The following is a 25,452-nucleotide window of genomic DNA, read 5'->3' as shown; positions in this document are numbered from 1 at the left end:
TCTCTCTTGATTTTTTTTATTTTTCAGTGCTTAAGAGATGTCACTCCATTGTATTCTGGTTTCCATAATTTCTGAAGATCAGTCTTCTGTTACCTTTGTACTTAATATTTTTCTTTATTCTTGATTTTAAGCAGTTTGGCTATGATATAGCTGGCTGTGTATTGTTTGGTATTTTATCCTTCTTAGGATTTTGTGACTTTTTTTGATTTATGCTTTGATGTCTTGCTTATTTTATAAAATTCTCAGCCATCATCTCTTCAAATATTTCTTCTGACTCTCTCTCATCTCTTTATTTATTTATTTATTTATTTTTTTGTCTTTTTGCTATTTCTTTGGGCCACTCTCACGGCATATGGAGGTTCCCAGGCTAGGGGTCGAATCGGAGCTGTAGCCACTGGCCTACGCCAGAGCCACAGCAACGCGGGATCCGAGCCGCATCTGCAACCTACACCACAGCTCACGGCAATGCCAGATCGTTAACCCACTGAGCAAGGGCAGGGACCGAACCCGCAACGTCATGGTTCCTAGTCGGATTCGTTAACCACTGCGCCACGACGGGAACTCCTCTCATCTCTTTTTTAGACTCCAGTTATGCTGTGTTAGACTAACTGATACTTAACATTGTATTGCAGGTCTTGTATGCTTTATTCTGTTTCTTTTCTAACTTTTTTCCTCTTTGTATTTGAGTGAAAATAATTTCTCTTAATTTACCTTCAAATGAACTCTTTTCTCAGCTATTTTAAGTCTAGTAAAGAAATTTCTCCTCTCTAATATATGTTTTTATTTCTAGCGTTTCCACTTGATTTCCATTTGGCTATTAAAGTTCCCATATATCTGCTGAAATTCCCACTGTGTTTATGTATTTTGTCTACTTTTTCTAACTAGATACTTTAATATATTAGTCATAGTTATTTTAAAATTACTGATTGATATGCCAACATTTGGGTTATGTATAAGTCTGTTTCTGTTGCTTTTTGTCTTTTTTCATGGGCCATTTTTCTTTTTTAAATGTGTATGTTTCAAAATTTTTGATCAAATGCCAGACATCATGTACAGAATAGTGAAGACTGAAGTAACAGTTATGCGTGGAAAGGGGCATGCCTTGTTGTCAGGCTAATAGTGTGAGAGTTTGAATCAACCTGATTGCAACTTGAGCTGGATTTGGATTTTGTTGTTGCTATTGTTATTTGAGGGCACTATAGATTTCAAATGCCTCTAGAATTGGCAGCCTAAAGCCTTGTGTTTATGGTCTGACATCTATAATGTGTTTTCAGACTTTTGGACTGAAGTCTATTTTTTTCCTCTTCTTTGACCCACAAAGGGTGGACCCTTGGATGCCAGAGAGTTTTTCTCAGATTTCAGGTGTCCTGGTATGCCTTTATTCCGGGGGGGGGGGGTGGTTTCCCTCCCCATACACTTGTCTTTCCTCCAATGGGAGCTTGTTATTCAGCACTAGACTTGGAATGAGGGCAAGGCTGTTTTATGTTATATTTTTCTGGCCTGTCTTAGGCTAAGTCAGCCTTGTATCTGTGATTGGTCTTGAGCAGGAGTTTCCTGCCCCTGCCCAAGGGGGATCAGATCTCTTCTTTTTTCTTCTTTTTTGTCTTTTGTCTTTTTAGGGCTGTACCTGAGACATATGGAAGCTCCCAGGCTAGGGGTCGAATCAGAGCTGTAGCTGCCGGCCTACACCACAGCCACAGCGACTTGGGATCCTAGCCACATCTGTGACCTACACCACGGCTCATAGCAATGCCAGTTCCTTCCTTAACCCCAAGCAAGACCAGGGATCGAACCCACATCTTTATGGATACTAGTCAGATTCGTTAACCACTGAACCACAATGGGAACTCCCAGACCTCTTCTTATTACAGGAGTCAGATCTTGGGCCTAAGAAGGTTTTATGCCCCTCCCTTATGGCAATATATATTTTTCTTTTACCCTTCTGTGTGTAACAATTATTTTTGAATATATCCTGAGGCCATGGGGATTCCTTTCCCTCCTGCTAGCCAGATTGACTTTACTTCTATTCCCCTCTCCACCGCCCCCCGCCCCCCAGAATCAGTGGATCTTTGCCTTATCTTTGTGGACAGGAGGATTTGTTGTTTCCTTCTCATGTGGCTTGAAGCTTTTGCTTTGTAAAGAGGAAAATGTCCAAGGAAAAGGGCAGGGCTTTGTTTCTTCCCACAAGCAGTTAAAGGTCACCTCACCCTCACCTGTACTGCTAAGGAGTTTCCGGTCTCCAGATTTTCTTGTAGTGTCCAGTGGAGGCCCAAGGGAAGAGCTTGCTTACAATACAACTTCCCCTTGTATCTTGAACACCCAGTTATTCCAGACTGATGCATTATCCCACACGAGGCTTTTAACAGTTGGATACAATTTTGGTTGACTTCTTCTTCTTTTTTTTTTTTAATTTTTTTTTTCCCCACTGTACAGCAAGGAGGTCAGGTTATCCTTACATGTATACATTACAATTACATTTTTCCCCCAGCCTTTCTTCTGTTGCAACATGAGTATCTAGACAAAGTTCTCAATGCTATTCAGCAGGATCTCCTTGTATATCTATTCTAAGTTGTGTCTGATAAGCCCAAGCTCCCGATCCCTCCCACTCCCTCCCCCTCCCATCAGGCAGCCACAAGTCTCTTCTCCAAGTCCATGATTTTCTTTTCTGAGGAGATGTTCATTTGTGCTGGATATTAGATTCCAGTTATAAGTGATATCATATGGTATTTGTCTTTGTCTTTCTGGCTCATTTCACTCAGTATGAGATTCTCTAGTTCCATCCATGTTGCTGCAAATGGCATTATGTCATTCTTTTTTATGGCTGAGTAGTATTCCATTGTGTATATGTACCACATCTTCTGAATCCAATCGTCTGTCGATGGACATTTGGGTTGTTTCCATGTCTTGGCTATTGTGAATAGTGCTGCAATGAACATGCGGGTGCACGTGTCTCTTTTAAGTAGAGTTTTGTCCGGATAGATGCCCAAGAGTGGGATTGCGGGGTCATATGGAAGTTCTATGTATAGATTTCTAAGGTATCTCCAAACTGTTCTCCATAGTGGCTGTACCAGTTTACATTCCCACCAACAGTGTAGGAGGGTTCCCTTTTCTCCACACCCCCTCCAGCACTGTCATTTGTGGATTTATTAATGATGGCCATTCTGACTGGTGTGAGGTGATATCTCATGGTAGTTTTGATTTGCATTTCTCTTATAATCAGCGATGTTGAGCATTTTTTCATGTGTTTGTTGGCCATCTGTATATTGGTTGACTTCTTCTTGTCCTCTTGTCTGGTGGCCACAACTTTTACCTGCCAAAGCTAACATAGTGTGTGTGTCTCATCTCTTCTTGGAGGGACTCTTTGGAATTCAGGTTATTTTATTGCCTTATGACTTAGTGTGTCTGATGCAATCAGGAAGATTTATGCTTTTATAGATTATCCAAATTTTTTCCTTGTTAGTGTGGAAGTAACATTCTTTGCAACTCTCTATATCCTAACTGGGAGTGTATGTCTCTAGGAATCTATGTATTTTTACAGCTCCTCAGTTCTAATGGATGAAAGGGTTGAGGAACAGAAAAAAAGGGTTTCTTAGGAAGTAAATCTGATTTATAGAACTTCTGTTAGTGTGAGAGTTTGTTCAAAATATAAAACCAAATCCTAATATAGTCATCTACTATCTTCAAAATGGAACATTTTAAGATTTAGAATAGAGGTTAATAGAGAGTATAGGTCTTCCTGCTTCCTTCAGCCAATTCTGGCATTTTTCTGTTCTTTGGCTTCAAATTCTGCCTTCACCTTCTCATGGTTGACCTAATTATTATCTGAAGTGAAGGTCTTTTTAAAAAGGTTTTATTGAAGTATAGTTGATTTAGAATGTTGTGATAATTTCTGCTGTACAACAAAGTTATTCAGTTATACCTATATACACATCATTCTATTTCTGATTCTCTTCCAGTATAGGATGATCACAGAATATTGGGTAGAGTTGTCTGTGCTATACAGCAGGTCCCCACTGGCCAGTCAGTCATTGCACACTGTGCTGTAGCACAGTGTGGACCTAGAGATGATCACATTAAGTGAAGTAAGTCAGAGAGAGACAAACATCATGATATCACTTATGTCACTTCTATTTGGAATCTTAAAAAAGGATACAAATGAATTTATTTGCAGAACAGAAAGAGACTCACAGACTTTGAAAACAAACTTATGGTTACCAAAGGGGACAGGTGGGAGGGAAGGATGGACTGGGAGTTTGGGATTGGCATAGGTAGGGAAGGTATTTGCCTAATGGTTTTCACACAGGATCAGAGGCAGTAGTCTGATTTCCGTGGATCATTTATCTAGTGAAATTCTGGTTCACCTCTATCTCAATCAGGAGATCAGCTACTCATTTTGGTCAAGAAGAGAATCTTAAAAAAAGAAAAGAAAAGAAAGAAAGAATCTGTGACCGTATCTCTTTCTTAGTGAATGTATTTCCCTGTTGGCAGAATCGCATTGCAAAGCGCAGCAGGAAGCTAGTGGACTATGACAGTGCCCGCCACCACCTGGAAGCTCTGCAGAGCTCCAAGAGGAAGGATGAAAGTCGCATCTCTAAGGTAGGGATGATCCCACTGTTGTTACCATTCCTCATACTCTGTGACCTGTAGCAACTTTGCTCTTTTCAGTGAAATTTTTGCCTTTTCATGAAGATTAGAATAAGGACAGGATTTAAACAAACATGGTGATTGTGGGCCACTTGCCTTAAATTTTTTTTTTGTCTTTTTGCCTTTTCTAGGGCCACTCCCACAGCATATGGAGGTTTCCAGGCTAGGGGTCGAATCGGAGCTGTAGCCACTGGCCTGCACCAGAGCCACAGCAATGCGGGATCCAAGCCATATCTGTGACCTACACCACAGCTCACGGCAACGCCGGATCGTTAACCCACTGAGCAAAGGCAGGGACCGAACCCGCAACCTCATGGTTCCTAGTCGGATTTGTTAACCACGGCACCACGACGGGAACTCCTGCTTGCCTTAATTTTTAAGTAACACTAATGGTTTTCAGGTAATTATGGAATTCACATGGATGACACTGACTCACACATGGTAATCATTATAGACGTTTGCCTCCAACAATATTGCCTGATCATGGAAGGTGATAAGAACCCCCACATTCTTTCTGTGGTTGTGGTCCATACTTCATGCCAATGTGTAGATTCAGATAGGAAACCCCCTGGGAAATTCTCAGATATAACTTCTGTGAGTGTACAGATGGGGCTATAATTGCATAATATTCATCTCTTTCAGAAAACCCATTTCCAGAGCTTTTTACCATGGATGTCATTCATTGACTGACAACTCCCTGAAGACGCCTGCTAACTTCTCTTTTTGCTCCCACTCTTGTCACTTTCCATCTGCCCATACACAGCTGCATGAATGGCCTTTCTACAGCACACATCTAGATAGAGTGTCTCCACTGCTCAAGTCTTTATTTATGTGTTTATTTATTGGCCATGCCCGCAGCAAGCAGAAATTCCCAGGCCGTGGATTGAACCTGTGGCAAGGTATCGACCTAAGCCACTGCAGTGATAGCACCAGATCCTTAACTGGCTATGCCACAAAGAAACTCCATTCCACTGCACAAATCTTTTAATGGCACCCATTGCCTTTAGAAATGTAACAAAGAAACATCTCCATTTCTTAGCATGACCTATGTGACCTTCACAGTTTGGTTCTGACTCACATCCCCATCCCTGTCAACTTTCAAGTCTTTCCTCTCCTTTCCTTTTTCTACACACGCATCCTATCTCGAGTCTCTGTGGCCCACACATTGGTACTGGAGCAGCCTCTGCCCTTCCGATGAGGCTCCAGAAATGCTAGGCACCATGTCAGCCCTTTGTTTACATCTTCTTTCCTTAATGCTCACAAAACCTGTGAGGTGGGCATTGCTATGACCACTTTATGGATCTGAGGTACAGAAAGGTGAAGCAGTCTAGCAGGTCCACCTGATCAGCAAGCTAGAATTCCGACCCAAGCAACTCCACCTTTAGACATTGAGATCCATTCCTCACCCCCTTCAGTAGCAAGTATTCTCTGACTCTTCAGGATGCAATTAAAATATCAGCCCCTGCTTCACTGTGAAACCTTTTCTGTACTCTGTACCATCTTCCCCAATAGCATGCTCTATAACAGCCCATAAGCCCTATCTCATAGTGCAATTATCTGGACTTCCCACTAGATGAGGAATTTCTTGGGGAAGCATCTATGCCTAGTATTCCAAGCAGAACAGTGTGTGTGACAGACAGGTAGTATCTTTTTTGTAGAAGGAATGAATCTGCCAGAAACTACAGAAACAACCATGGTAATCACATCTTCCTTTTAAAATAAGATTTAATATTTCACTTCTTGAAAAAGATCTTGTGTATTTTAACCAGATTCTCTCTTTCCCAAAATGTTTCTAGGACACTGTAATGCTATTCTTATTTTATATTAAGTGATGTTGTTCTGTCTATAAATGGCTAGTGCATATATGATATCTTTTAGGGTAAACACGTTATATGTCATTTCTAGGCAGAAGAGGAGTTTCAGAAAGCACAGAAAGTGTTCGAAGAGTTTAATGTTGACTTACAAGAAGAGTTGCCATCATTATGGTCAAGGTAAAGATGCTTCTGTACAGGGTATATAAGTCAAAGAACAGTGAATATCCCCTATCTTGTTTTATTGCTTGTGATGCTTCAGCCTTGTCCAAAAGAAGTGTTCAGTAATCTCTAATTTCCAATATGGTAGCTACTTGCCACATGAGGCAGGCTGTTGAGAACTTGGAGGATGGCTAATGTGATTGGGGAACTGAATTCCAAATTTAATTTATTTTGTTTTAATTCATTTAAATAAGCCCATGTGGCTGGCAGCTACCACATTGGATGGCATAGATTTAGACCTTGTTATAGTTCTCAAGTGGAAACCCAAATCTTAATTAGTGTTAGGAGAACTGTCCTTAACCTTGAAATTACAAGGATGTCCTTTCAACTCTTGGAAAAACTTCCTTTATTCCAAGAGCTCAGTTAGTTTTATGGCTTTGACACCAAGCCTCTACCATTTCAGCCCTGAGCAATTAATCTGAACTTTATTTATATTTTATACACATAAACATTCTTCTGATTTACAGATACTCTGTGTTTCTCATGCCATTAAGTTCAGTTGTCTCACTTAATGGCAGAACCAAGAGGTTGTTTGGTGAAGTACGGCCTGATGTCTCTCAATTTCCATCAGCACCCTCATGCTACCAGCCTAAATAAACTGAATTGTGCTTGTCATACAACATTGCTTTAAGTCAAATCCTAAATCTTGGTGAGGATATGAAGCAAAGGGAACCCCAGTACACTGTTGGTAAGATTGTAAATTAGTGTAGCCACTATGGAAAACAGTATGGCATGTCCTCAAAAAACTAAAAAAGAACTACCATATGGTCCAGCAGTTCCACTGTTGGGTATATATACAAAGAAAACAAATATACTAATTTGAAGAGATGCATGCACCACATTGTTCATAGCAGCATTATTTCCAATAGCCAAGAAATGGAAGAAACCTGTGTCCATCATCAGAGGAATGGATAAAGAAGATTTAGTATATATACATATATATATATATATATATATATATATATATATATATATAATGGAATATTACTAAGTCATAAAAAAGAATGAAATAATGTCATTTTCAAAAACATGGACGGACTTAGAGGGCATCATGCTTTGTGAAAGAAATCAGACAAAGATAAATACTATGTGATATCGCTTGTAGACAGACTCTAAAATAGCATGCAAATGAATACATATACAAAACATAAACAGGCTCAGAGATATGGAAAACAAACTTGTGGTTACTAAAGGGGAGAGAGAAGTGCGGGGGAGACAAACTGGGGTTATAGGATTAATAGAAACAAACTGCAATGGATAAAATAGATAAGCACCAAGGATGTATTGTATAACATAGGGAATTGTAGCCATTGACTTATAATAATTTATATTGGAGTATAATCTGCAAAAATACTCTATACCTGAAAATAATACAATGTTTTGACTCAACCATACTTTAATAAAAATGGAGGTCACTGGGGTCACGGAAGTCAGTGAGTTAGGAGTTTGATTTGGGGTTGGGCAGTTGTATGGATGTTGAGATCTGCCGTGTTAGTGTTAGTATTTGGTGATAGAGCAAGAGGGAAACCATGAGACATGTGCCATTGTGGGCAGTGGATGGACTTTAGAGGGGTGGGAGGTTGTTAGATGAACTGTGAAGAGATGTGGCATGAATCTCAGGGGACAGAGTGTAAATGAGGTCAGAGGGTTGCAGGAGCTGGAAGAAAACTCTTCTTTCTCCCACTCATCCCCATGGGGAGTGAGGGAGCAAATTCTTCTTCTCCCATTGCAGGGGGCTGAGCTCCCAGGGAAGGCAGGGAAAGGGAGAGCATCCTGTTCTGCAGACTGTGAATGTAGCAAGCTCAGCTGTTAATCCTGTCCACCATTTTCAAGAACAAAGAAACTTTTTTTTTTGTCTTTTTGTTGTTGTTGTTGTTATTGTTGTTGTTGCTACTTCTTGGGCCGCTCCCGTGGCATATGGATGTTTCCAGGCTAGGGGTCGAATCGGAGCTGTAGCCACCGGCCTATGCCAGAGCCACAGCAACACGGGATCTGAGCCACGTCTGCAACCTACACCACAGCTCACGGCAACGCCGGATCGTTAACCCACTGAGCAAGGGCAGGGACCGAACCCGCAACCTCATGGTTCCTAGTCGGATTCGTTAACCACTGCGCCACGACGGGAACTCCAGAAACTTCTTAATAAAGAAATTAAGTTGGTCTTGACAGCTAACCAGAAGGGACCTGAGGATGCCTCACAGAAGTCCTTGAGGGGGAACAGTAATGTCTCAGAGTCCCTTGTTTAAAAGAACTTGTGAAATGAAACCTCCTAAGCTGATAATGTCAGAATTCAGAGCCTGTACTCTTGGTGGATGTATATCTTACTGCTGGTGACACTAGTTTTGTTTGTTTGTTTACAAACAAAGATGATAGTCAGAATGTGCCCTTTCAGTGGGATGAGTGCTGAATTTGTTCATTCATTAATTCAATCATGGAGTATTTACTGCCTGCCTGTTCTGTACCAATGACTGTATTTGGTATTTAATCATGTATGGCCTTTTGCAGTAACCTAAGTAGTGATATGCTGTTGCTGGTTGTTTAAAATTTTTTTATTATAGTTGATTTACAGTGTTCTGTGAACTTCTGCTATACAGCAAAGTGACTCAGTTATACATATATACATATATATACATTCAGTTATACATATATATACATTCTTTTTCTCACAGTATCCTCCATCATGTTCCATCACAAGTGATTACATATAGTTCCCTGGGCTATACAGCAGGATCTCATTGCTTATCCATTCCAAATTCAACCCCAAACTCTCAGTCCATCCCACTCCCTCCCCCTCCCCCTTGGCAGGAAAAAGTCTGTTCTCCATGTCCATTAGTTTGTTTCTTTTCTGTAGATAGGTTCATTTGTGCCATGTATTAGATTACAGATATAAGTGGTATCATATGGTATTTGTCTTTCTCTTTTTGACTTAACTTCATCTAGTATGAGAGTCTCCAGTTCTATCCATGTTGCTGCCAATGTCATTATTTTGTTCTTTTTTATGGCTGAATAGTATTCCATTGTGTTTATGTACAACACCTCTTAATCCATTCATCTGTCAATGGACATTTAGGTTACTTCCTTGTCTTGGCTGTTGTGAATAATATGGGTGCATATATCTTTTTCAGTGAAAGTGTTTTCTGGGTATATGCCCAGGAGTGGGATTGCTAAATCATGTTGTTCTATATTTAGTTTTCTGAGGTACTTCCATACTGTTTTCCATAGTGGTTGTACCAATTTACATTCCCACCAACAGTGTAGGAAGGTTCCCTTTTCTCTACACCTTCTCTAGCATCTGTTCTTTGTTGACTTATTAATGATGGCCATTCTGACTGGTGTGAAGTGGTACCTCGTTGTAGTTTTGATTTTCATTTCTCTAATAATTAGTAATGTTGAGCATTTTTTTCATGTGCCTGTTGGTCATCTGTGACACGCTGTTTTGAAGTCTGCTTCTCTCTCTCACTGGTATGAATGGAACTTATGTTCACTAATCATCCCTTGCATCCTCCTCCAACTGGATTGTTAGTTCTCAGAGCCAGCTGAGCCTACCCCCAGGCATGCACCACAAGATAGACAGGCCATTTGTCAAGTAATTGAATGAAGAACTACTGTCTGGATGGTTGGGATCCTAGAGAAGGGGTCCTGGGCTACTGCTTCAAGTGCTCTAGGAGGACATCTCTGCAAATCAATACCATGAGCTGGGTCCTTCTGCACAGTGTTGTCAGGACATGTTCAGTCTCTATCCCATCCAGCCTGGGTCTTAGTTAGCCTCCTGAAATACAGGTCCAAGCCCTTTCCTTTTCCCCAGGTCAAACATGGCCACAGGCTGTAAGTAGCCATTCCTGCACTTAAATGAGTGCCTCACGGTCTAGAAGGTCCTCTGCCTTAGAGCACAAACAAGCCATCCTCACCAGGCTCTGACTTCCCAGGCTTCTGGTCTGACCGTCCCAGGTACTTACTATTTCACAAACACACTGTGCCAGAATTTTCTTTATCAATGTGTGTGTGTGTGTGTGTGTGCACATCATGATTATGTATATTACAGTCCACTCTTGAATAAGTCAGGGGGCTCGGGGCCTTGACTCTCATACAATTTAAAATCCAAGTACTTGCTGTACAGTAGAAAATTGATGGAACACTGTAAACCAGCTATGATGGAAAAATAAAAATCATTTAAAAAATAAATAAAATCCAAGTACTGTTGGCTTTACCTCAAAAACAAAAGGAGTTGATAAATGACTCACCCAAAGGAAGGAAGCTGAAACAGATTGCCTTGAATTGGGATTCAAGCCCTAGTTCTTTTGATTCCATATTTACAAACTCTTATTGAACACAAGCTTTCCCCCACACTTAGTTAATTTAAAGATCTGTAAAATGAAGATATAGGTACTATATTTATTGAAAAAAATCCATGTGTAAGTGGAGCTGCACCATTCAAACCTGTGTTGTTCAAAGGTCAACTATATTTTAAACTATGAAAAGAAAAAGTAGGTGAATTCAAGGACACATGATCGCAATAGAAAAACAACATTAAGCGAGTAATTTGTCCCTCCTTCTCTGGCTTATTTCACTTAGCATAATGTTCTCAAGGTCCATATGTCTTATCACAACTGGCAGGACTTCCTTCTTTCTCATGGCTGAATAATATTCCATTGTATCTATATACCACATCTCCTGTATCCATTCATCCGTTGATGGACACTTGGATGATTTCTGTATCTGGGCTATTGTGAATTACGTTGTAGTGGACATGGGAGTGTAGATATCTCTTTGAGATGCCGTTTCCATTCCCTTCAGGTACGTATCCAGAAATGGGATTGTGGGACCTTGTGGTAGTTCTATTTTTAATTTTTTGAGGAACCTCCATATCAGTTTCTATAGTGGCTGCAGCAGTTGACTTTCTCAACAGTGCACCAGGGTTGTCTTTTCTCCACATCCTTGCCAACATTTGTTATCTCCTGTCATTCTGATGAAAGCCATTCTAATATATGTAAGGTTATACTACGTGGGATGACTTATATGTGATATCTTCAAAACAAAACCTAGTAAGTTCATAGAAACAGAATGTAGGAAATGCTTGCCAGGTGCTGAGGGTGGGGGAAGTAGGGAGAGGTTGGTAAAAGGTGCAGACTTTTCGCTGTAATGAATAGAGTCTCAGGGCTTAATGTAAAACATGGTGATTGTAGTTGATGGCACTGTGCTGTACAATTAAAATTTGCTAATCAAACTTAAATGTTCTTATCAAAAAAAAGAGAAAAAAGATATGTGAGGTGATGGGTGTCTTAAAGAACTAGAGGGGGAATTCTTTCACAATGAATACATGGATCAAGTCACCATGATGTACATTTTAAGTATCTTACACCTTTATTTGTTGATTATTATACCCCAAGAAAACAAAAAAAAAAAAAAAGGAAAGGAACCTTTTATTTGAAGGAAACACAAATAAACTAAATTTATGAAGGAAAAAAAAAGTTAAGTGACACATGTTAGGAATCTAAGGTCCAAGTTAAGCCATAGAAAAAGTAAGTGTTATTGGTAGAATGGATTTAGCACTCAACTATTATTTCATCTCTGGGTCTCTAAATTGCACTTCTATTTTTTAGTAAAATTCTAATTCATGAGAAGCACAGGAATAACAACATTCATGCTTAAGCAGAATTTCTCAGCAAACATTCCATGCTTTTTTATAATGTGTTTCTTGTGTCTGAATACTGGTTCTCCGCTTCTTAATTACATGACCAGGGACAGTAAAACTCTCTGTGCCTTAGTTTTTCCTTGATATAAAATGAAAATTACCACCTTGGAGGTTGAAGTTAGGAGGGTTAAGTGAGGGAATATAAAAGTGCTTTAACAGCGGTCTTTTTATTGACTTTCATGATGATGGAACATTCAGCCACCTCTGCTTTGTAGAAGTTGACTCACCACAGGGGACAACTAACCACTAGAAGCCCCCTTTTCTCCATCCTTTTAAATCAGAGGTACCTATTATGTAAGGCACATTCTTATAGCCCCCCAAATAAATATTCTTATTATAAACATCCTGAATATATGTTTATTTTATACAGTAGACTTCGATAGTATTTCTAGTCCTTTGTTGCTATTGATTGCAATTTAGATAGAATCTAATTAGCCAGTCAGGATTCTAGGCTTATTTTTTGAGAATATCATTGAGAAAAGAAAATGAATTAGGAGTTCCTGCTGTGGCTTAGCAGGTTAAGAACCCAACTCGTCTTCCTGAAGATGTGGGCTTGATGCCTGGCCTTGATCAGTGGGTTAATTTAAGGATCCAGCATTGCCACAAGCTAAGGTGTGGGTCGCAGATGCAGCTTGGATCCCACATTGCTGTGGCAGTAGTGTAGGCTGGCAGATGCAATTTGAATTCAACCCCTAGCCTGGGAACTTCCGTATGCTGCTAGTGTGGTCGTAAAAAGAAAACAAAAAAAGAAGATGAATTAAATCAAAGTAGTAATTTACTCAAATGGATTCAGAAGGGTTGAATTAACATGGAGTCTACAGAGTCATCACTTAGTGCAGAGGAAGCTTATACTGGGGATGCTGGGCTGAATCCACTGGGCTAACTGGTGTGCTAAAATTGAGGGTACTTTGCTCATTTTGCAGAACCTATGCCCACCATGACTTTGCTTCACAAACGTGTTTGAGATGTTTTGAATGAATAGCTTGTGTTATTTGTTCAGTAAAAGCATGAATTATCCTTTAGCTGAAGAATTGTAACTAATTTTCAGGTTTTTTTATTTCCCTCTATCAAACACATTTCAGAATCCAAATATATGATACCCAAACTAAACTGTTTGTATTTTGTAAAAATTAATAATAAACTGCTCTGTCTCAAAAGCTTTAAAGATACATATCTAAAGCACAGATTCTTGGAGCATTGGTTCCAAAAGTGTTCTCTCTCAAGCAATAGCATCAATATCACCTAGAGCTTGTTACAAATTCAGATTCTCAGTCCCCACCTCAGACCTACTGGATCAGAAAGAAGCTTCCAGGTGATCTTGGTACACATTAAAGAGGTGAGAACATTTTCTTAGGTTATCAACCATATTTTTAGGAAAAGCTCTCCTCTATGGCAAAAGATGTTTTTTTTGTTTGTTTGTTTGTTTGTTTATTAACAGCCCAGGAAAGGTTGGGCATATTTTGGGTGAAGTAGTTTATTTAATCTAGTGTTATTCAAAATATACAAAGAAAGATTGTTTTAAATATATTTTATTACCATTAAAAATACTGATCAGTCTTTCCTATCTCTTCTTTCTTCTGTATTGCTACATGGTAGACGTGTTGGATTTTATGTCAATACTTTCAAAAATGTCTCTAGCCTAGAGGCCAAGTTTCATAAGGAAATTGCAGTGGTGAGTAATGATGACTATTTTTACTTAAGGAAGATAAAGTAAATGACCATTTATTCTAGGAACAAATGAAATGGCACAGCATCATGCAAAGAACTCCCTCTCTTTCGTGTTTCTTTTAATAGTGCCTTTTACTCTCAGTAATATTTCTACATTTTTTTGTAGTGACCATATAGTTCTTTATATCTGGTTACAGATTTTAGTTTGTGCTCTCGTGAACCACTGTCTGCTTGTTTTAGTCTCACAATCTTTTTTTTTTATTTTTCTTTCAGTCAATTTTTATAGTTGGATTTTCAAATGATACTTTAGGCTGCAGACAAATTGATCTTCACATATTCAGATAGACAGCAGCTTTGTCATCAACCAATATTTTCTTAGTTTAGCAGGGTGGTTGTATGACTTCATCTCCAGTAGAATCAGCATAGACGATATGTTTTTGTTTGTCTGCTCTGTACTCTGATTTATATCTATTAGTTTGTGTTTGTGGACTTACAGTTTTCCCATGAATTTTAATTTGGACCCTGTTCAGAAGTTAAACTATACTGAGACCATGCATACCATCATAAGATTCTTAGTTTTTCAACAAACAACTCCTTTCTGGGGGCAGAAGCCTGAATTTGCACCAAAATGATTTGCAGCTAATAGACAAGTGGCCTCTGTCCCCTTAGCTTTGCCACAAACTGTATGAAGTGATGACGAAACTTGGCGACCAGCACGCTGACAAGGCCTTCACCATTCAAGGAGCTCCCAGGTAGGCCATGTCCGTCAGAGCAAAGTTCATGTCTGTGCACCTTGAAGGCCAGGATTGCAGTCTGTACCTGCCTCTTTTGTTCATCCTACAGAGACTTAAAACCAAGGAACCTTTCCATCCAGAGACAGACACCAGCCTTAGTTCTGCGCTTTTACATTGACTTTTAACCTTCAGATTTATCCCCAGGGGTTTTTGTCACAGTAGAGTTGCTTGCTATCTACTACACTCTGCTTTCTGGCAATGGTATCAGTTTTTCACATGTAATTTCTCATTGGGCGTTGTTAACTTTACTCGGGAGGAGAAAGGAATTCCCCAAACTCGTAATAGTTAGTCCAATACTTGGTGTTGATACCTTTAATGCATCTATTTTTGGGAAAAAAAGGGGGAAATAGATGAGACTCACCACCATCTTACCTCCTAACTTGACCTTGCAAGCAGTGTGTTGTTTTGGGTTTATTGAACATTGTTTTGGTTTTATTTTGAGTATGTCAGTCACGTAAACCAATGGCTCAGCAATCTGTAGGTGAATGGTCTGCGGTGCCAGGGTTTGGCTTCTTACCAGCTTTCCCCCTCGATTTGGAAGTCCCTTCGCAGACATTATGTACTCAAGTAATGAAGGCTAGTGAGGTTTGGGTTGGAAGTTCGAAGCTTTTGGGTTTATGGCTCTGCAGTTAATTTGCTTTGTCTTCCTTGAGAGAGTTCTTTATATCTATTAGTTTGTGTTTAGTTTAGTAACCTCTCTGATTAAAGATCTCCTTTTTTAAATCAATAGAACTGAAAAGGTGCTATTGAACTAAACAGCTTCTAAGGTAATATGCAGTTCCGATAGTCTGTACTTACGATTTTAACATCAATCAATGTAATCAATCAACACATTTATAAAGACACACATATTCCTACACAGGCACCACCACCTCCGTATGTTAGTGTTTGGATCTCTCTGGAAATAGCCAGTTTTCCTATCTGATGCCATTTGGTCTGGCTCTACTTGTAGTCTCTGTTCAGGCTGCTATGCTAAGGGAGCATTAAGTATATCATTTTCTAAGAGAAGGAACATTGCCTAAAAGAACACAGGGAAGGGATAAAGCTGCTGTTTCCAATACAGTGTTTTCAGTGTGGAGCTAGAAACAAAGAGAGAATTGTCCTGAGACTATGGAAATGGCATTTGGGTGATGTAGAAATGAGGTGCATGGAGAAAGGCTGTTCCCTTATACAGAGATGAAGGCGACAAATGCACCTGGAAATTTCGATGTTGCTGAATAAGATAAAATGATGAGAAAGTGGGGCCATGGCCACTTAACAAATGTTCCTTTCATTTTTTCCAACATTCCTCCGCAGACCCAGGTGGTGAGTGAGCTCAGGGGAACCTTCATTCAGCATAGATTGGGGGCTGTGGTTCCTGACAGAGGCCATGATTGCTGGCATGGCCCCAATCATGTGGTGTGTTCCCAAGCCTGTTCTCCTTGGGGACCCATTCCCTCAACCTCTTGAATATGTAGACCATGCTCCTGTGTATGTGCTCATTTATTCTGGGGTGCAGACCTTCTTTCCTCATCTGTAGAGTTTAGAAATTCCTAGAGAGGAGAATGTGTCCTGAGTGCTGTTTTAGCATTTGGGCTGATCACAAGCATCTGGCCTGGGGCCAGAAATGTGGCCGGTTCTCAGTAAACGTCACAGACTCTCATCCATCACATAATTTGTTTGCACATTTCCAGATGTCTGAGATGAGTCATTGTTTCATCAGGTGTTGAAAGAGAAATAATGAATTAATTTCTCAATGTGATCCGAAAGCACTCTTACAAAATCTTAATGAATGCCATCCTGGGGATGCCTTTAAATTTAAATCCAGATTATAATTCGTGGGGTAGGTTTTTCTATAGATTACACCATAGCAGAATTCTAAGTCAAAGTGAAGTTAGTTCAATTAATTCAGCTTCTGTTTGGAAGATCCTTGCAGAGTCTGTTTGTATAGTGGAAAGAACAAGGGTTTGCATCACCAAGGCCTGAACCTAGATCTGCTAAATTGCCCGGGGACTTTAGGGCTTTTTATCTTCTCCGTGCCCCATTTTACTTACCTGTAAAGTGGAGACAATGATGCATGGGTCTCATGACAATTAGCGGTAATAGACAAACTGGGTCTGGCACATGGTGGACAATAAATGGTACCAGTTATCCCATCATCATTAATAATAGCCAGAATCAACCGGAAGCAGGAGAAGATAGCAGACTGTACCTGTAATGCTAAGGGTTTCTGGGGGAAGGAGGGCCCCTGAGAAATAAGCACTGTCCCTTAGGAGGCGCCTTGCTTACTCTGCCTCCATCCAGCGACTCGGGTCCTCTCCGAATTGCAAAGACGCCATCGCCGCCTGAGGAGCCTTCACCCATCCCGAGCCCGACAGCCAGTCCCAATCACACGCTGGCCCCTGCGTCTCCCGCACCAGCCCGGCCTCGGTCACCCTCGCAGGTAGGAAGAGGTCACGGGTATTGGGGGGACTGGAAGGACTCGCCCTGAGTTGACCCACCTGGGATAATCCCATGGGCGGGGACATTGACCTGCGTTTCCAGCTGGGGAGACTTTGAGTCTTGGGCATCGTGATTGTCACCAAGGATTCAATTTCCTTGTCTTATCTGAATTTTTTTATTTCCTCACATACCCTCTGCTTAAGTGTGTTGAGGCGTCTTTCCAGGCTTCCTCGGGCTCGCATGGTCTCTTCTTCTCCAAATCCTGTCCTTTAAAGCTATTTAATCTTATCTTCTTCAGGAAGCCTCCCTCCTCTAGGACTTAAGGTAACACTGAGGCCAAGAAAGACCATGACCTTTATGTCATTTTATTTTTTTCCATCACATACAGTATATTGTGCAGGCACTCAGTAATTAAGTGTATGGAACAGGAGTTCCCACCATGGTGCAGTGGGTTAAGAATCTGGCTACTGTGTTTCTGGTCACTGGGGAGGCATGGGTTTGATCCAGGCTCAGCACAATGGGTTAAAGGATCTGGTGTTGCTGCAGCTGTGGCATAGGTGGCACCCGTGGCTCAGATTCAATCCTTGGCCTGGAAATTTCCATATGCCATGGTATGGCCATTCAAAAAAATAAATAAATAAAAAGGTGTATGGAACTAATGATTGAAAGAAACAGGGCCAAGCAAAGACAAACATAGAGAAAAATTGCCACCCTTATTGTCCCTGCTTTTGGTGAAAATGAAATTCTGTGGGGAAACTTGAAGTCTCCAGTCCAGTTCAGGCTTTCTTGTGTATGACTGGAAACTAGGGAGCATTGTAAGAGGATTTATAGATAGATCTCTAAAGTGCTTACTTTCCAAAATACTGGAGTGCAGAGTGAGAGGTGTGCTGCCAGTGGTAGTCTCTGATTCCAGGGAAAAGCTTGCTTGGCTTTAGTTCTAAAATTCTAACATACTGCTGAAGTGAGAAATCATTTTCAGTTGACTTCGCAGAAGGTATTGCCTTAGTGTAACTTGAGAAGCACAGGTAAGTGGCCCTGAGGCCTGTGTCTGGTACTTCTGTTGAGATGGATGGAGCCTGATAGCCTGACTTTTTCTCACTGGACCAATACTTGTCAGAGCTCAGAGGGCCACCCACACAGGTGTCCTTTGCCTGAATCAGGTGGGCTTAGTTCTCTCTGCAGACCTACATGTTAATCAGTGATCAGTCTCTTCCCCTGGCTCTGTTCACATGACACTTCTGCACATTTCCCATGTCATTTTTGGCTGAATTAACTCCTTTTTGTTTGTGTGTGATGCTTTGTAGACAAGGAAAGGGCCTCCTGTCCCACCTCTCCCTAAAGTCACTCCGACAAAGGAACTGCAGCAGGAGAACATCATCAGTTTCTTCGAGGACAACTTTGTCCCGGAAATTAGTGTGACGACACCTTCCCAGGTGAGTGCCCAATCCAGAGCTGGTATGTTCATGAAAGTACCAGGGTAGAGGAACTCTTAGGGGTCAGCTCTTAAGAAAGGGGCAGATGCAAGAGCCAATAATATAATTTCAGTTGTTTTAATTACTTAGTATGTCTAAAGTGTACTCAAATGGGAGAAATGTATATTTGAAAAGACACTTTGTCTATTATTAAGAGTTGTGCATCCTTACTATAGAAAGTTAGGAACATATGGAGAAGTGTAAAATGAAGAATTTTAATAATTCCTTAAATCATACCATTCTGACATAGCCACTAATGTACTTTGGTTTATTTTCTTTTAGTATTTTTTTCTAGGTATACATCAACTTTGCAGTAGAAAATTCAGATTGCATTGTTACCTATTCCTGACTTTTCTGCTTAATCATATTGAGCATTTTTTTTTTCATGTCATAATATTGTCTCTTCAAAAAAAGTGTTTGACCAGAATATTCTATCAGATGGAGGTAACCAACCCTGATTGCGTCCACAGGTTACTTCCACTTTTTCTATTTTTTCACTTGAATTTTGGTGACTATCAGTATATTTTAATTCATGTTTGCACCTTTTATTACTTCTTTCATATTGCTCCTTGGTAGAGAATAAGAAAATGAAATTTGAGGAGGTGACTAATAAGTCTTTTGACCTTCATCAGGAGTAAATGTATACATTTACATGACTAGGCACATGGAACCATCAGCATCTCCCCTGCTTTCAGACATCCAGGTGCCCATGTTCCACCTATAGCTGCCTCAGTAGGCTGTACACTTGTGCCAACCTCATTGTCCTGTTGCCTCAAGGATAGTGTTGACTTCCAGAGCTGCTCTTAATGCCACCAAAGCCATCACTTTGTTAAGAGTGAACTTCCCCCAAGAAGTCATACCAATATCACTTCCTCCCAGTGTTCTCAGGCTCAGAAATAATGGTAATGTTTTGCAAGGAGTATGAAGGCAACACTGTGATTACTGAGTATGTCAATAACAACACTGCATACAACATCCTGATTATCACTGCATTCTGTCCAGTGTAACAGAAATGAGGAACTGAAAACAGGGAGCTCAGGAAATGAGAACTCAGAAGCAGTGCAGTAGCAAGTCACAAGTTCTCATTGCTTTTGGGGACATTTATGGATTGACACAATGCTCTTAGCTGTTGGCTTCCTTCTGTTATTTGAATGAGGTTCTGAATTTGGTAGGCTAACTAGGGCTTAAAATGTGTGACTTAGTAGCTCCTTTGGGGAGCAGGAATTGTGTGTTTATCAGTGCATGAACAGATTAGATCCGCGGGTACACAGATGCTGCCAGGGATAGTGAGTGGTCTTAGAGCCAAATGATCTTACCCAGCCTACATCCTGGCCTTGGCACCAAACTTGAGCAGTTTTCATTCCCAGGTTGTGCTCTCCCTTTGTGTTTCTAACAGCTTGTTCTCTTTTTGGCTCCATCCGTCTTCAAAGTGAGAGTATTTTAGGGTGGGGATACCCTTACTTTCACCCGGACCCTCCAAGAACAGCCTGTCCATTCCATCAGCAAGAGAAGGTGGTCACCAAGAAGCTGTGTGTACTTAGCTGAGTAATCTCCGTTTAGCAACTGAGGCCACTGAAGTAGGGAAAACGTGACACAGACTAGTTCTGAAGCAAAGATGGGGTTCAAAAATGTTCTTTCTGAAAATTTTTTTTTTAATTTGCAGTTTGCTGTCTCACATAAGGTCCTCCATAGTGGGGGAAAAAAGAATCAAAGCACTTTAAAAAATTACAAATGCCAGAAGAAGTCCCCCTCAGTACTTCTAAGAGCATTAGCTTCTGCTGGTATGGTTGAGTGAGAGTAATGGGCAAAGTCAAGAGTTAGGGGAGAGGGTAAGGAAGCACCTTTCAAAGCAGAAACGTCTCCAGCTGTGGCCACTGCAGTGACACAAGTAGTTGGTAGAGCCCCTTGCCCAGCTGGGCTAGTCTGTATGCGTGACCCTAAGGCAGTTGGGAAGGGAAGGAAAGGGAAGGAGGAGCCGGTCCCCACCAGTACCTTTTGTAACTTACTGGCTGTGTCACGTGCATCAGTCAATCGGGTGATTTTGAAAACCACCAGAGACATAGGAGTGCATTTTGTGGGTTCAGATTCATGTATATTGTTTTCTTTTAATCTGAGGGGTTTATTGCCTTTTTCTGAATCCAAGAGGCAACATGGCTCTAAAAGGTGGACCCCATAACTTGAAGCATCTCCATTGACTCAATGGCTAGGAGTTTCATGTCACAATGGCAAAAGAGGGGGCAGAGCAAGGATTTTTTTATTTGTCTGCTTGCTTTCTCCCTTATTGAGGGATATAATCTAGCTTTATTTATTTTTTCTTTATTGAAGTATTGTTGTTTTACAATGTTGTGTTAGTTTCTGGTCTACAGCAAAGTGATTAAATATATATATATATATATATATTCTTTTCCATCGTGGCTTGTTACAGGGTAGTGAGTATGGTTCCCTGTGCTATACAAGAGGATCTTATTGTTTATCTCTTTTATATATAGTAATTTCTATCTGCTAAACCAAACCCCTAATTTATCCCTCCCCTCCCCCTTTCCCCTTTGGTAACCATAAATCTGTTTCTGTCTATGAGTCTGTTTCTGTTTTGTCAATAAGTTCATTTGTATCATTTTCTTAAGATTCCATATGTAAGCAACATCATATGGTATTTATCTTTCTCTGTCTGACTTACTTCACTTGATACCATAATCTCTAGGTCCATCCATGCTGCTGCAAATGACATTATATCATACTTCTTTATGGCAAGTAATATTACATTGTATATGTACCACCTCTTTATCCATTCCTCTGTCAATGGCCATTTAGGTTGCTTCCATATCTTGGCTATTATAAATAATATAATCTAGCTTTATTTAAAAATTCACAGATGCTGACTTTTCCCAAGGCATCTTGACAATTTCCTTGTTGCTCATCCTCCTGTAAATATAGACAGAGCCATTTGATGTTCCTTCAGCCCTTCTGGGTCACATCTAGTAGAGTTTCTGATTCAGCAGATCTGGGGTGGGAGCCAAGTGTCTGCATTTCTGACAGGTTCCCAGGTAATGCTGGTGCTGCTGGTCTTGAGATCACACTATGAGAACCACTGTTCTAGGCCATCAGTGTTTCCACGTGGTACAAATATGTGGCCCTGAACAAAGTACCACGGCAGATTAACAGATTTCTTCCAGGAAAATATACAGCTGAGCCAAGTGTAGGTCATAAATGGACCATTTGTAAAAATAGTGTAGGGTAAGTGACAAGTCCTACTGTATAGCACAGGGGACTACATTCAATATCCTGTAATAAACCACAATGGAAAAAAATATAAAAAAGAATATATATATATAATATATATGTAGAACTGAATCACTTCGCTGCACAGTGGAAATTAACATTGTAAACCAACTATATTTTAGTAAAATAAATTTTTAAAAAATGGAATAAAAATAGGGTGACTTAAAATGTTCCATATTTCAGGTTGTTAGACCTAATGTGTGCTTCCTTTGTTAAGTGTGTTGATCGGATTACATGTCAAGCTACAAACTACAAATGATTGGGTTATCTTATCTGGGCAATAATACTTTTGAACACACACAGAGAAATGATGAAAAACATAAATAGAAATGCCAAGAGAAAATGAGATGCCAGTTGCAAGGAAGCAGAATGTTGAAAACTGGAAAACTGAAATGTATTTGAAAAGGTGTACTTACAGAATACACACATTTATAGTAATATAGAGTTGACCACTTGGATTTTATTTTCATATTTTTAAAATGTTTAATGGTCATTTTAGATTTAACAGATAGGTTTATGTCCCCAGTTTGCCATTTTTATCATGAACTTAATGGGGAAGAAAGGCAGTTGGAGTGTCCCACCCAGAAGCTCAAGGTGTGATGAATGAAGCATTCCTCATCTCTGCTGGATTTGTGTGTTTCATGCACTATCTTAAGTGTGTCCTGGGGTTGGAAACAGAAATTCATTGGGCCTACAGGGCCCTCTAATGGTCCAAACCTTAGAGGTAGTGTGTATACTGGAAATATGTATCTCCCAGAATCTTCTCTGAGAAATAGCCTTATCTGCTTACAGAAAGATGCCTGCTTGTCAAGACCAAAGGGCTGATTTTGCTTTTCTGGTTTTCTGTTTAAAAAAACCAGACCTTCCAAAGGACAAACCCATCCCTCCCTGCTTTTCCCTCTTGTGAATTTAAATAGGAAGAAATTGTGTGTGTGTGTGTGTGTACACTCACCTGTTTTCCTGTCAAGTGGCAGTGAAGGAGAAAAGATTGCTTGCTTTGGGATTTTCTTTTCATAGCAGATACCCCAGCTATTTGGCCTAAATCTTTTTTTTTTTTTTGTCTTTTTGCTATTTCTTTGGGCCGCTCCCGCGGCACATGGAGGTTCCCAGGCTAGGGGTCGAATCGGAGCCGTAGCCCCCGGCCTACGCCAGAGACACAGCAACGCAGGATCCGAGCTGCGTCTGCAACCTACACCACAGCTCGCGGCAACGCCGGATCGTCAACCCACTGAGCAAGGGCAGGGACCGATCCCGCAACCTCATGGTTCCCAGTCGGATTCGTTAACCACTGCGCCACGATGGGAACTCCATTTTGAATATTTGGCCTAAATCTTTTCTCAGTCATGATGTTGTATCTTTTCTCTCTTTGATAATAGCTTTCCCATTTACAAATCTACAGAGATTATCTTTTGAACATCCCAGTTTTTTCCTCCTGCCACCCTGCTGGGCTGGAAGGCAAGACAGCAGCACAGCCTTCAAATCCAGTGACTGTTGGGATTAAGTCAGCACTGTTTACTTCCAAACTCTTAGCCATTCTCTAGCCTGAGGCTGCATCTTATATTTTAAGTTCATGAAATCATTCTATTGTTTCTTAGCCAATCAAATGGATATAGATTTTCCAGTTAGCAAAAGAAGTTCATGAAATGGCCCTTTTTATCTTCTCAATCCTGCCTGCGACTATCTTTATATGCACCTTTCAGTTCCTGGGTGTCTGTATCCTAGTTTTAAATACTGCCTTGGCTTTTCTTTTCAGTGTAGCATATTTCTGGACCAGATGCTTCTTCTTTTTCAGTTTTTTTTTCAAAGTAAACATGTTAACATTCTTTTAAGACATTAAGAATAAGATGAAAGTCAGAAGGAGGAAAAAATAGTGCTTTTCAAGGTCAAAGTCAGTCAGTATGGGTTGATGTTTATTTCTTTACATATGGATGTACAATGGTTGAAAAGTTTAGTCTTAACATAATTGCCTTTGTACCTTTGCAGAAAATTAGTTGGCCATGTGTGTATGCTGAACTCTATAGTTTTCCTTTGATCTTTTTGCCCATCTTTTTGCCAGTACCACACTGTCTTTTGACTGTCCTTTTATACTGTCTTGAAACCAGTTAGGGTTAGTCCTTCAACTTAGGTATTCTTTTTCAGAGTTGTCTTAGATATTCTGGGTTCTTTAATTTTCCATATGAATTTTAGAATCAATTTGTTAAGTCTCAACAGACTGAGGTTTACAGATTTGACTTTTATTCTTTTCTTAAGTAGGGGTTTTAGTGTTATAAATTTCCCCCAAGTACTGCTTTAGCAGCATCTAAAGCGGTTTTGTGTTGTTTTTGTTTTCATTCAACTCAAAATATTGTCTACTTTCCACTCTGACTTCTTCTTTGACTCCTTAGGTTATTAACAAAGTTCTATTTTTGTTCAAATTTTTGTGGATTTTCCAGAGATAATTATGTTACTGACTTCTAGTTTAATTCCAGCGAAGTCAGAGAGCATACTTTGTATGACTTGAATATTTTTAAATATATTGAGACCTGTTTTATGTCCCCAGAATATTGTCTGTCATGTTTCATGTTCACTCAAAAAGAATGTATTCTGCTGTTGTGTGGAATGCTTTATAAGTGTGAATTAGGTCAAATTGGGTCATAAGAGTGTTGTCTATATTTTCTGTAACCTTGTTGATTTTTCTCTACTTGTTTTACTGTTGAAAGTGGACTATTGAAATTTCCCTTGTGGAATTGTACATTTCTCTATATCAGTTTTCTTGGTTCTTACTTCATGTAATTTGAAGCCATATGGTTGAATGTACAAATGTTTAGGAATTGACCTCTTTTATATCAGGAAATGACCTTCTTTACCCCAGATAATACTCTTTGAATTGGAATCTACTTTGATGTTAATAAAACTATTCCAGCTTTCTTTGGGTTAGGTTGGCATTGTGTATCTTTTTCCATCTTTTTACTTTTAGCATATTTGTGTCTCTGTGTTTGAAATTAATTTTTTGTAAGCAATGTCTTGTCGAATCTTGATTTTTAAAAATCCAGCGTGACAATCTGCCTTTCTTTATTGTCTTTTTAGGGCTGCACCCTTGGCATATGGAGGTTCCCAGGCTAGGGGTTGAATTGGCACCATAGCAGCTGGGCTACACCACAGCTCACAGCAATGATGGATGCTTAACCCATTGAGCAAAGCCAGGGATTAAACCTGCATCTTCATGGATCCTAGTCGGCTTCGCTTCCACTGAGCCATGATGGGAACTCCCAATCTCTGCCTTTTATTATATTGTTTAGAATATTTTCATTCAAGGTGATTATTCATATGGTGAAGTTTAAATCTAGCACCTTGATTTTCTTGTTTTATAACATTTATTTTAGCCCTTCTACCTCATTTACCTGCCTTCTTTTGAATTCATTTATTGTTTTAATTATTCTCTTTTATTTATTTTGTTTATTAGCTATATC

The 25,452-nt window shown here is 39.9% G+C and overlaps 1 protein-coding gene across 2 annotated transcripts in view; it reads left to right on the top strand.

Moving 5' to 3' along the window:
- Positions 1-25,452, top strand: part of AMPH (amphiphysin) — a 171,080-nt gene that overhangs the window by 104,025 nt on the left and 41,603 nt on the right. Inside the window, exons 6-11 of one of the 2 annotated variants that reach the window (XM_047753198.1) lie at positions 4,489-4,596; positions 6,550-6,635; positions 13,966-14,041; positions 14,707-14,789; positions 17,115-17,253; positions 18,557-18,685. In XM_047753198.1, coding sequence (XP_047609154.1) covers positions 4,489-4,596; positions 6,550-6,635; positions 13,966-14,041; positions 14,707-14,789; positions 17,115-17,253; positions 18,557-18,685 — 621 coding nt within the window. The remainder of the gene's footprint in view (positions 1-4,488; positions 4,597-6,549; positions 6,636-13,965; positions 14,042-14,706; positions 14,790-17,114; positions 17,254-18,556; positions 18,686-25,452) is intronic. The other variant, XM_047753199.1, reaches the window with a different exon arrangement.

Source organism: Phacochoerus africanus, chromosome 11 (assembly GCF_016906955.1).
Source record: "Phacochoerus africanus isolate WHEZ1 chromosome 11, ROS_Pafr_v1, whole genome shotgun sequence".
Lineage (NCBI taxonomy): Eukaryota > Metazoa > Chordata > Mammalia > Artiodactyla > Suidae > Phacochoerus > Phacochoerus africanus.
Note: the sequence above shows the minus strand (reverse complement) of the source record. Positions and strands in the feature narration are given on the sequence as shown.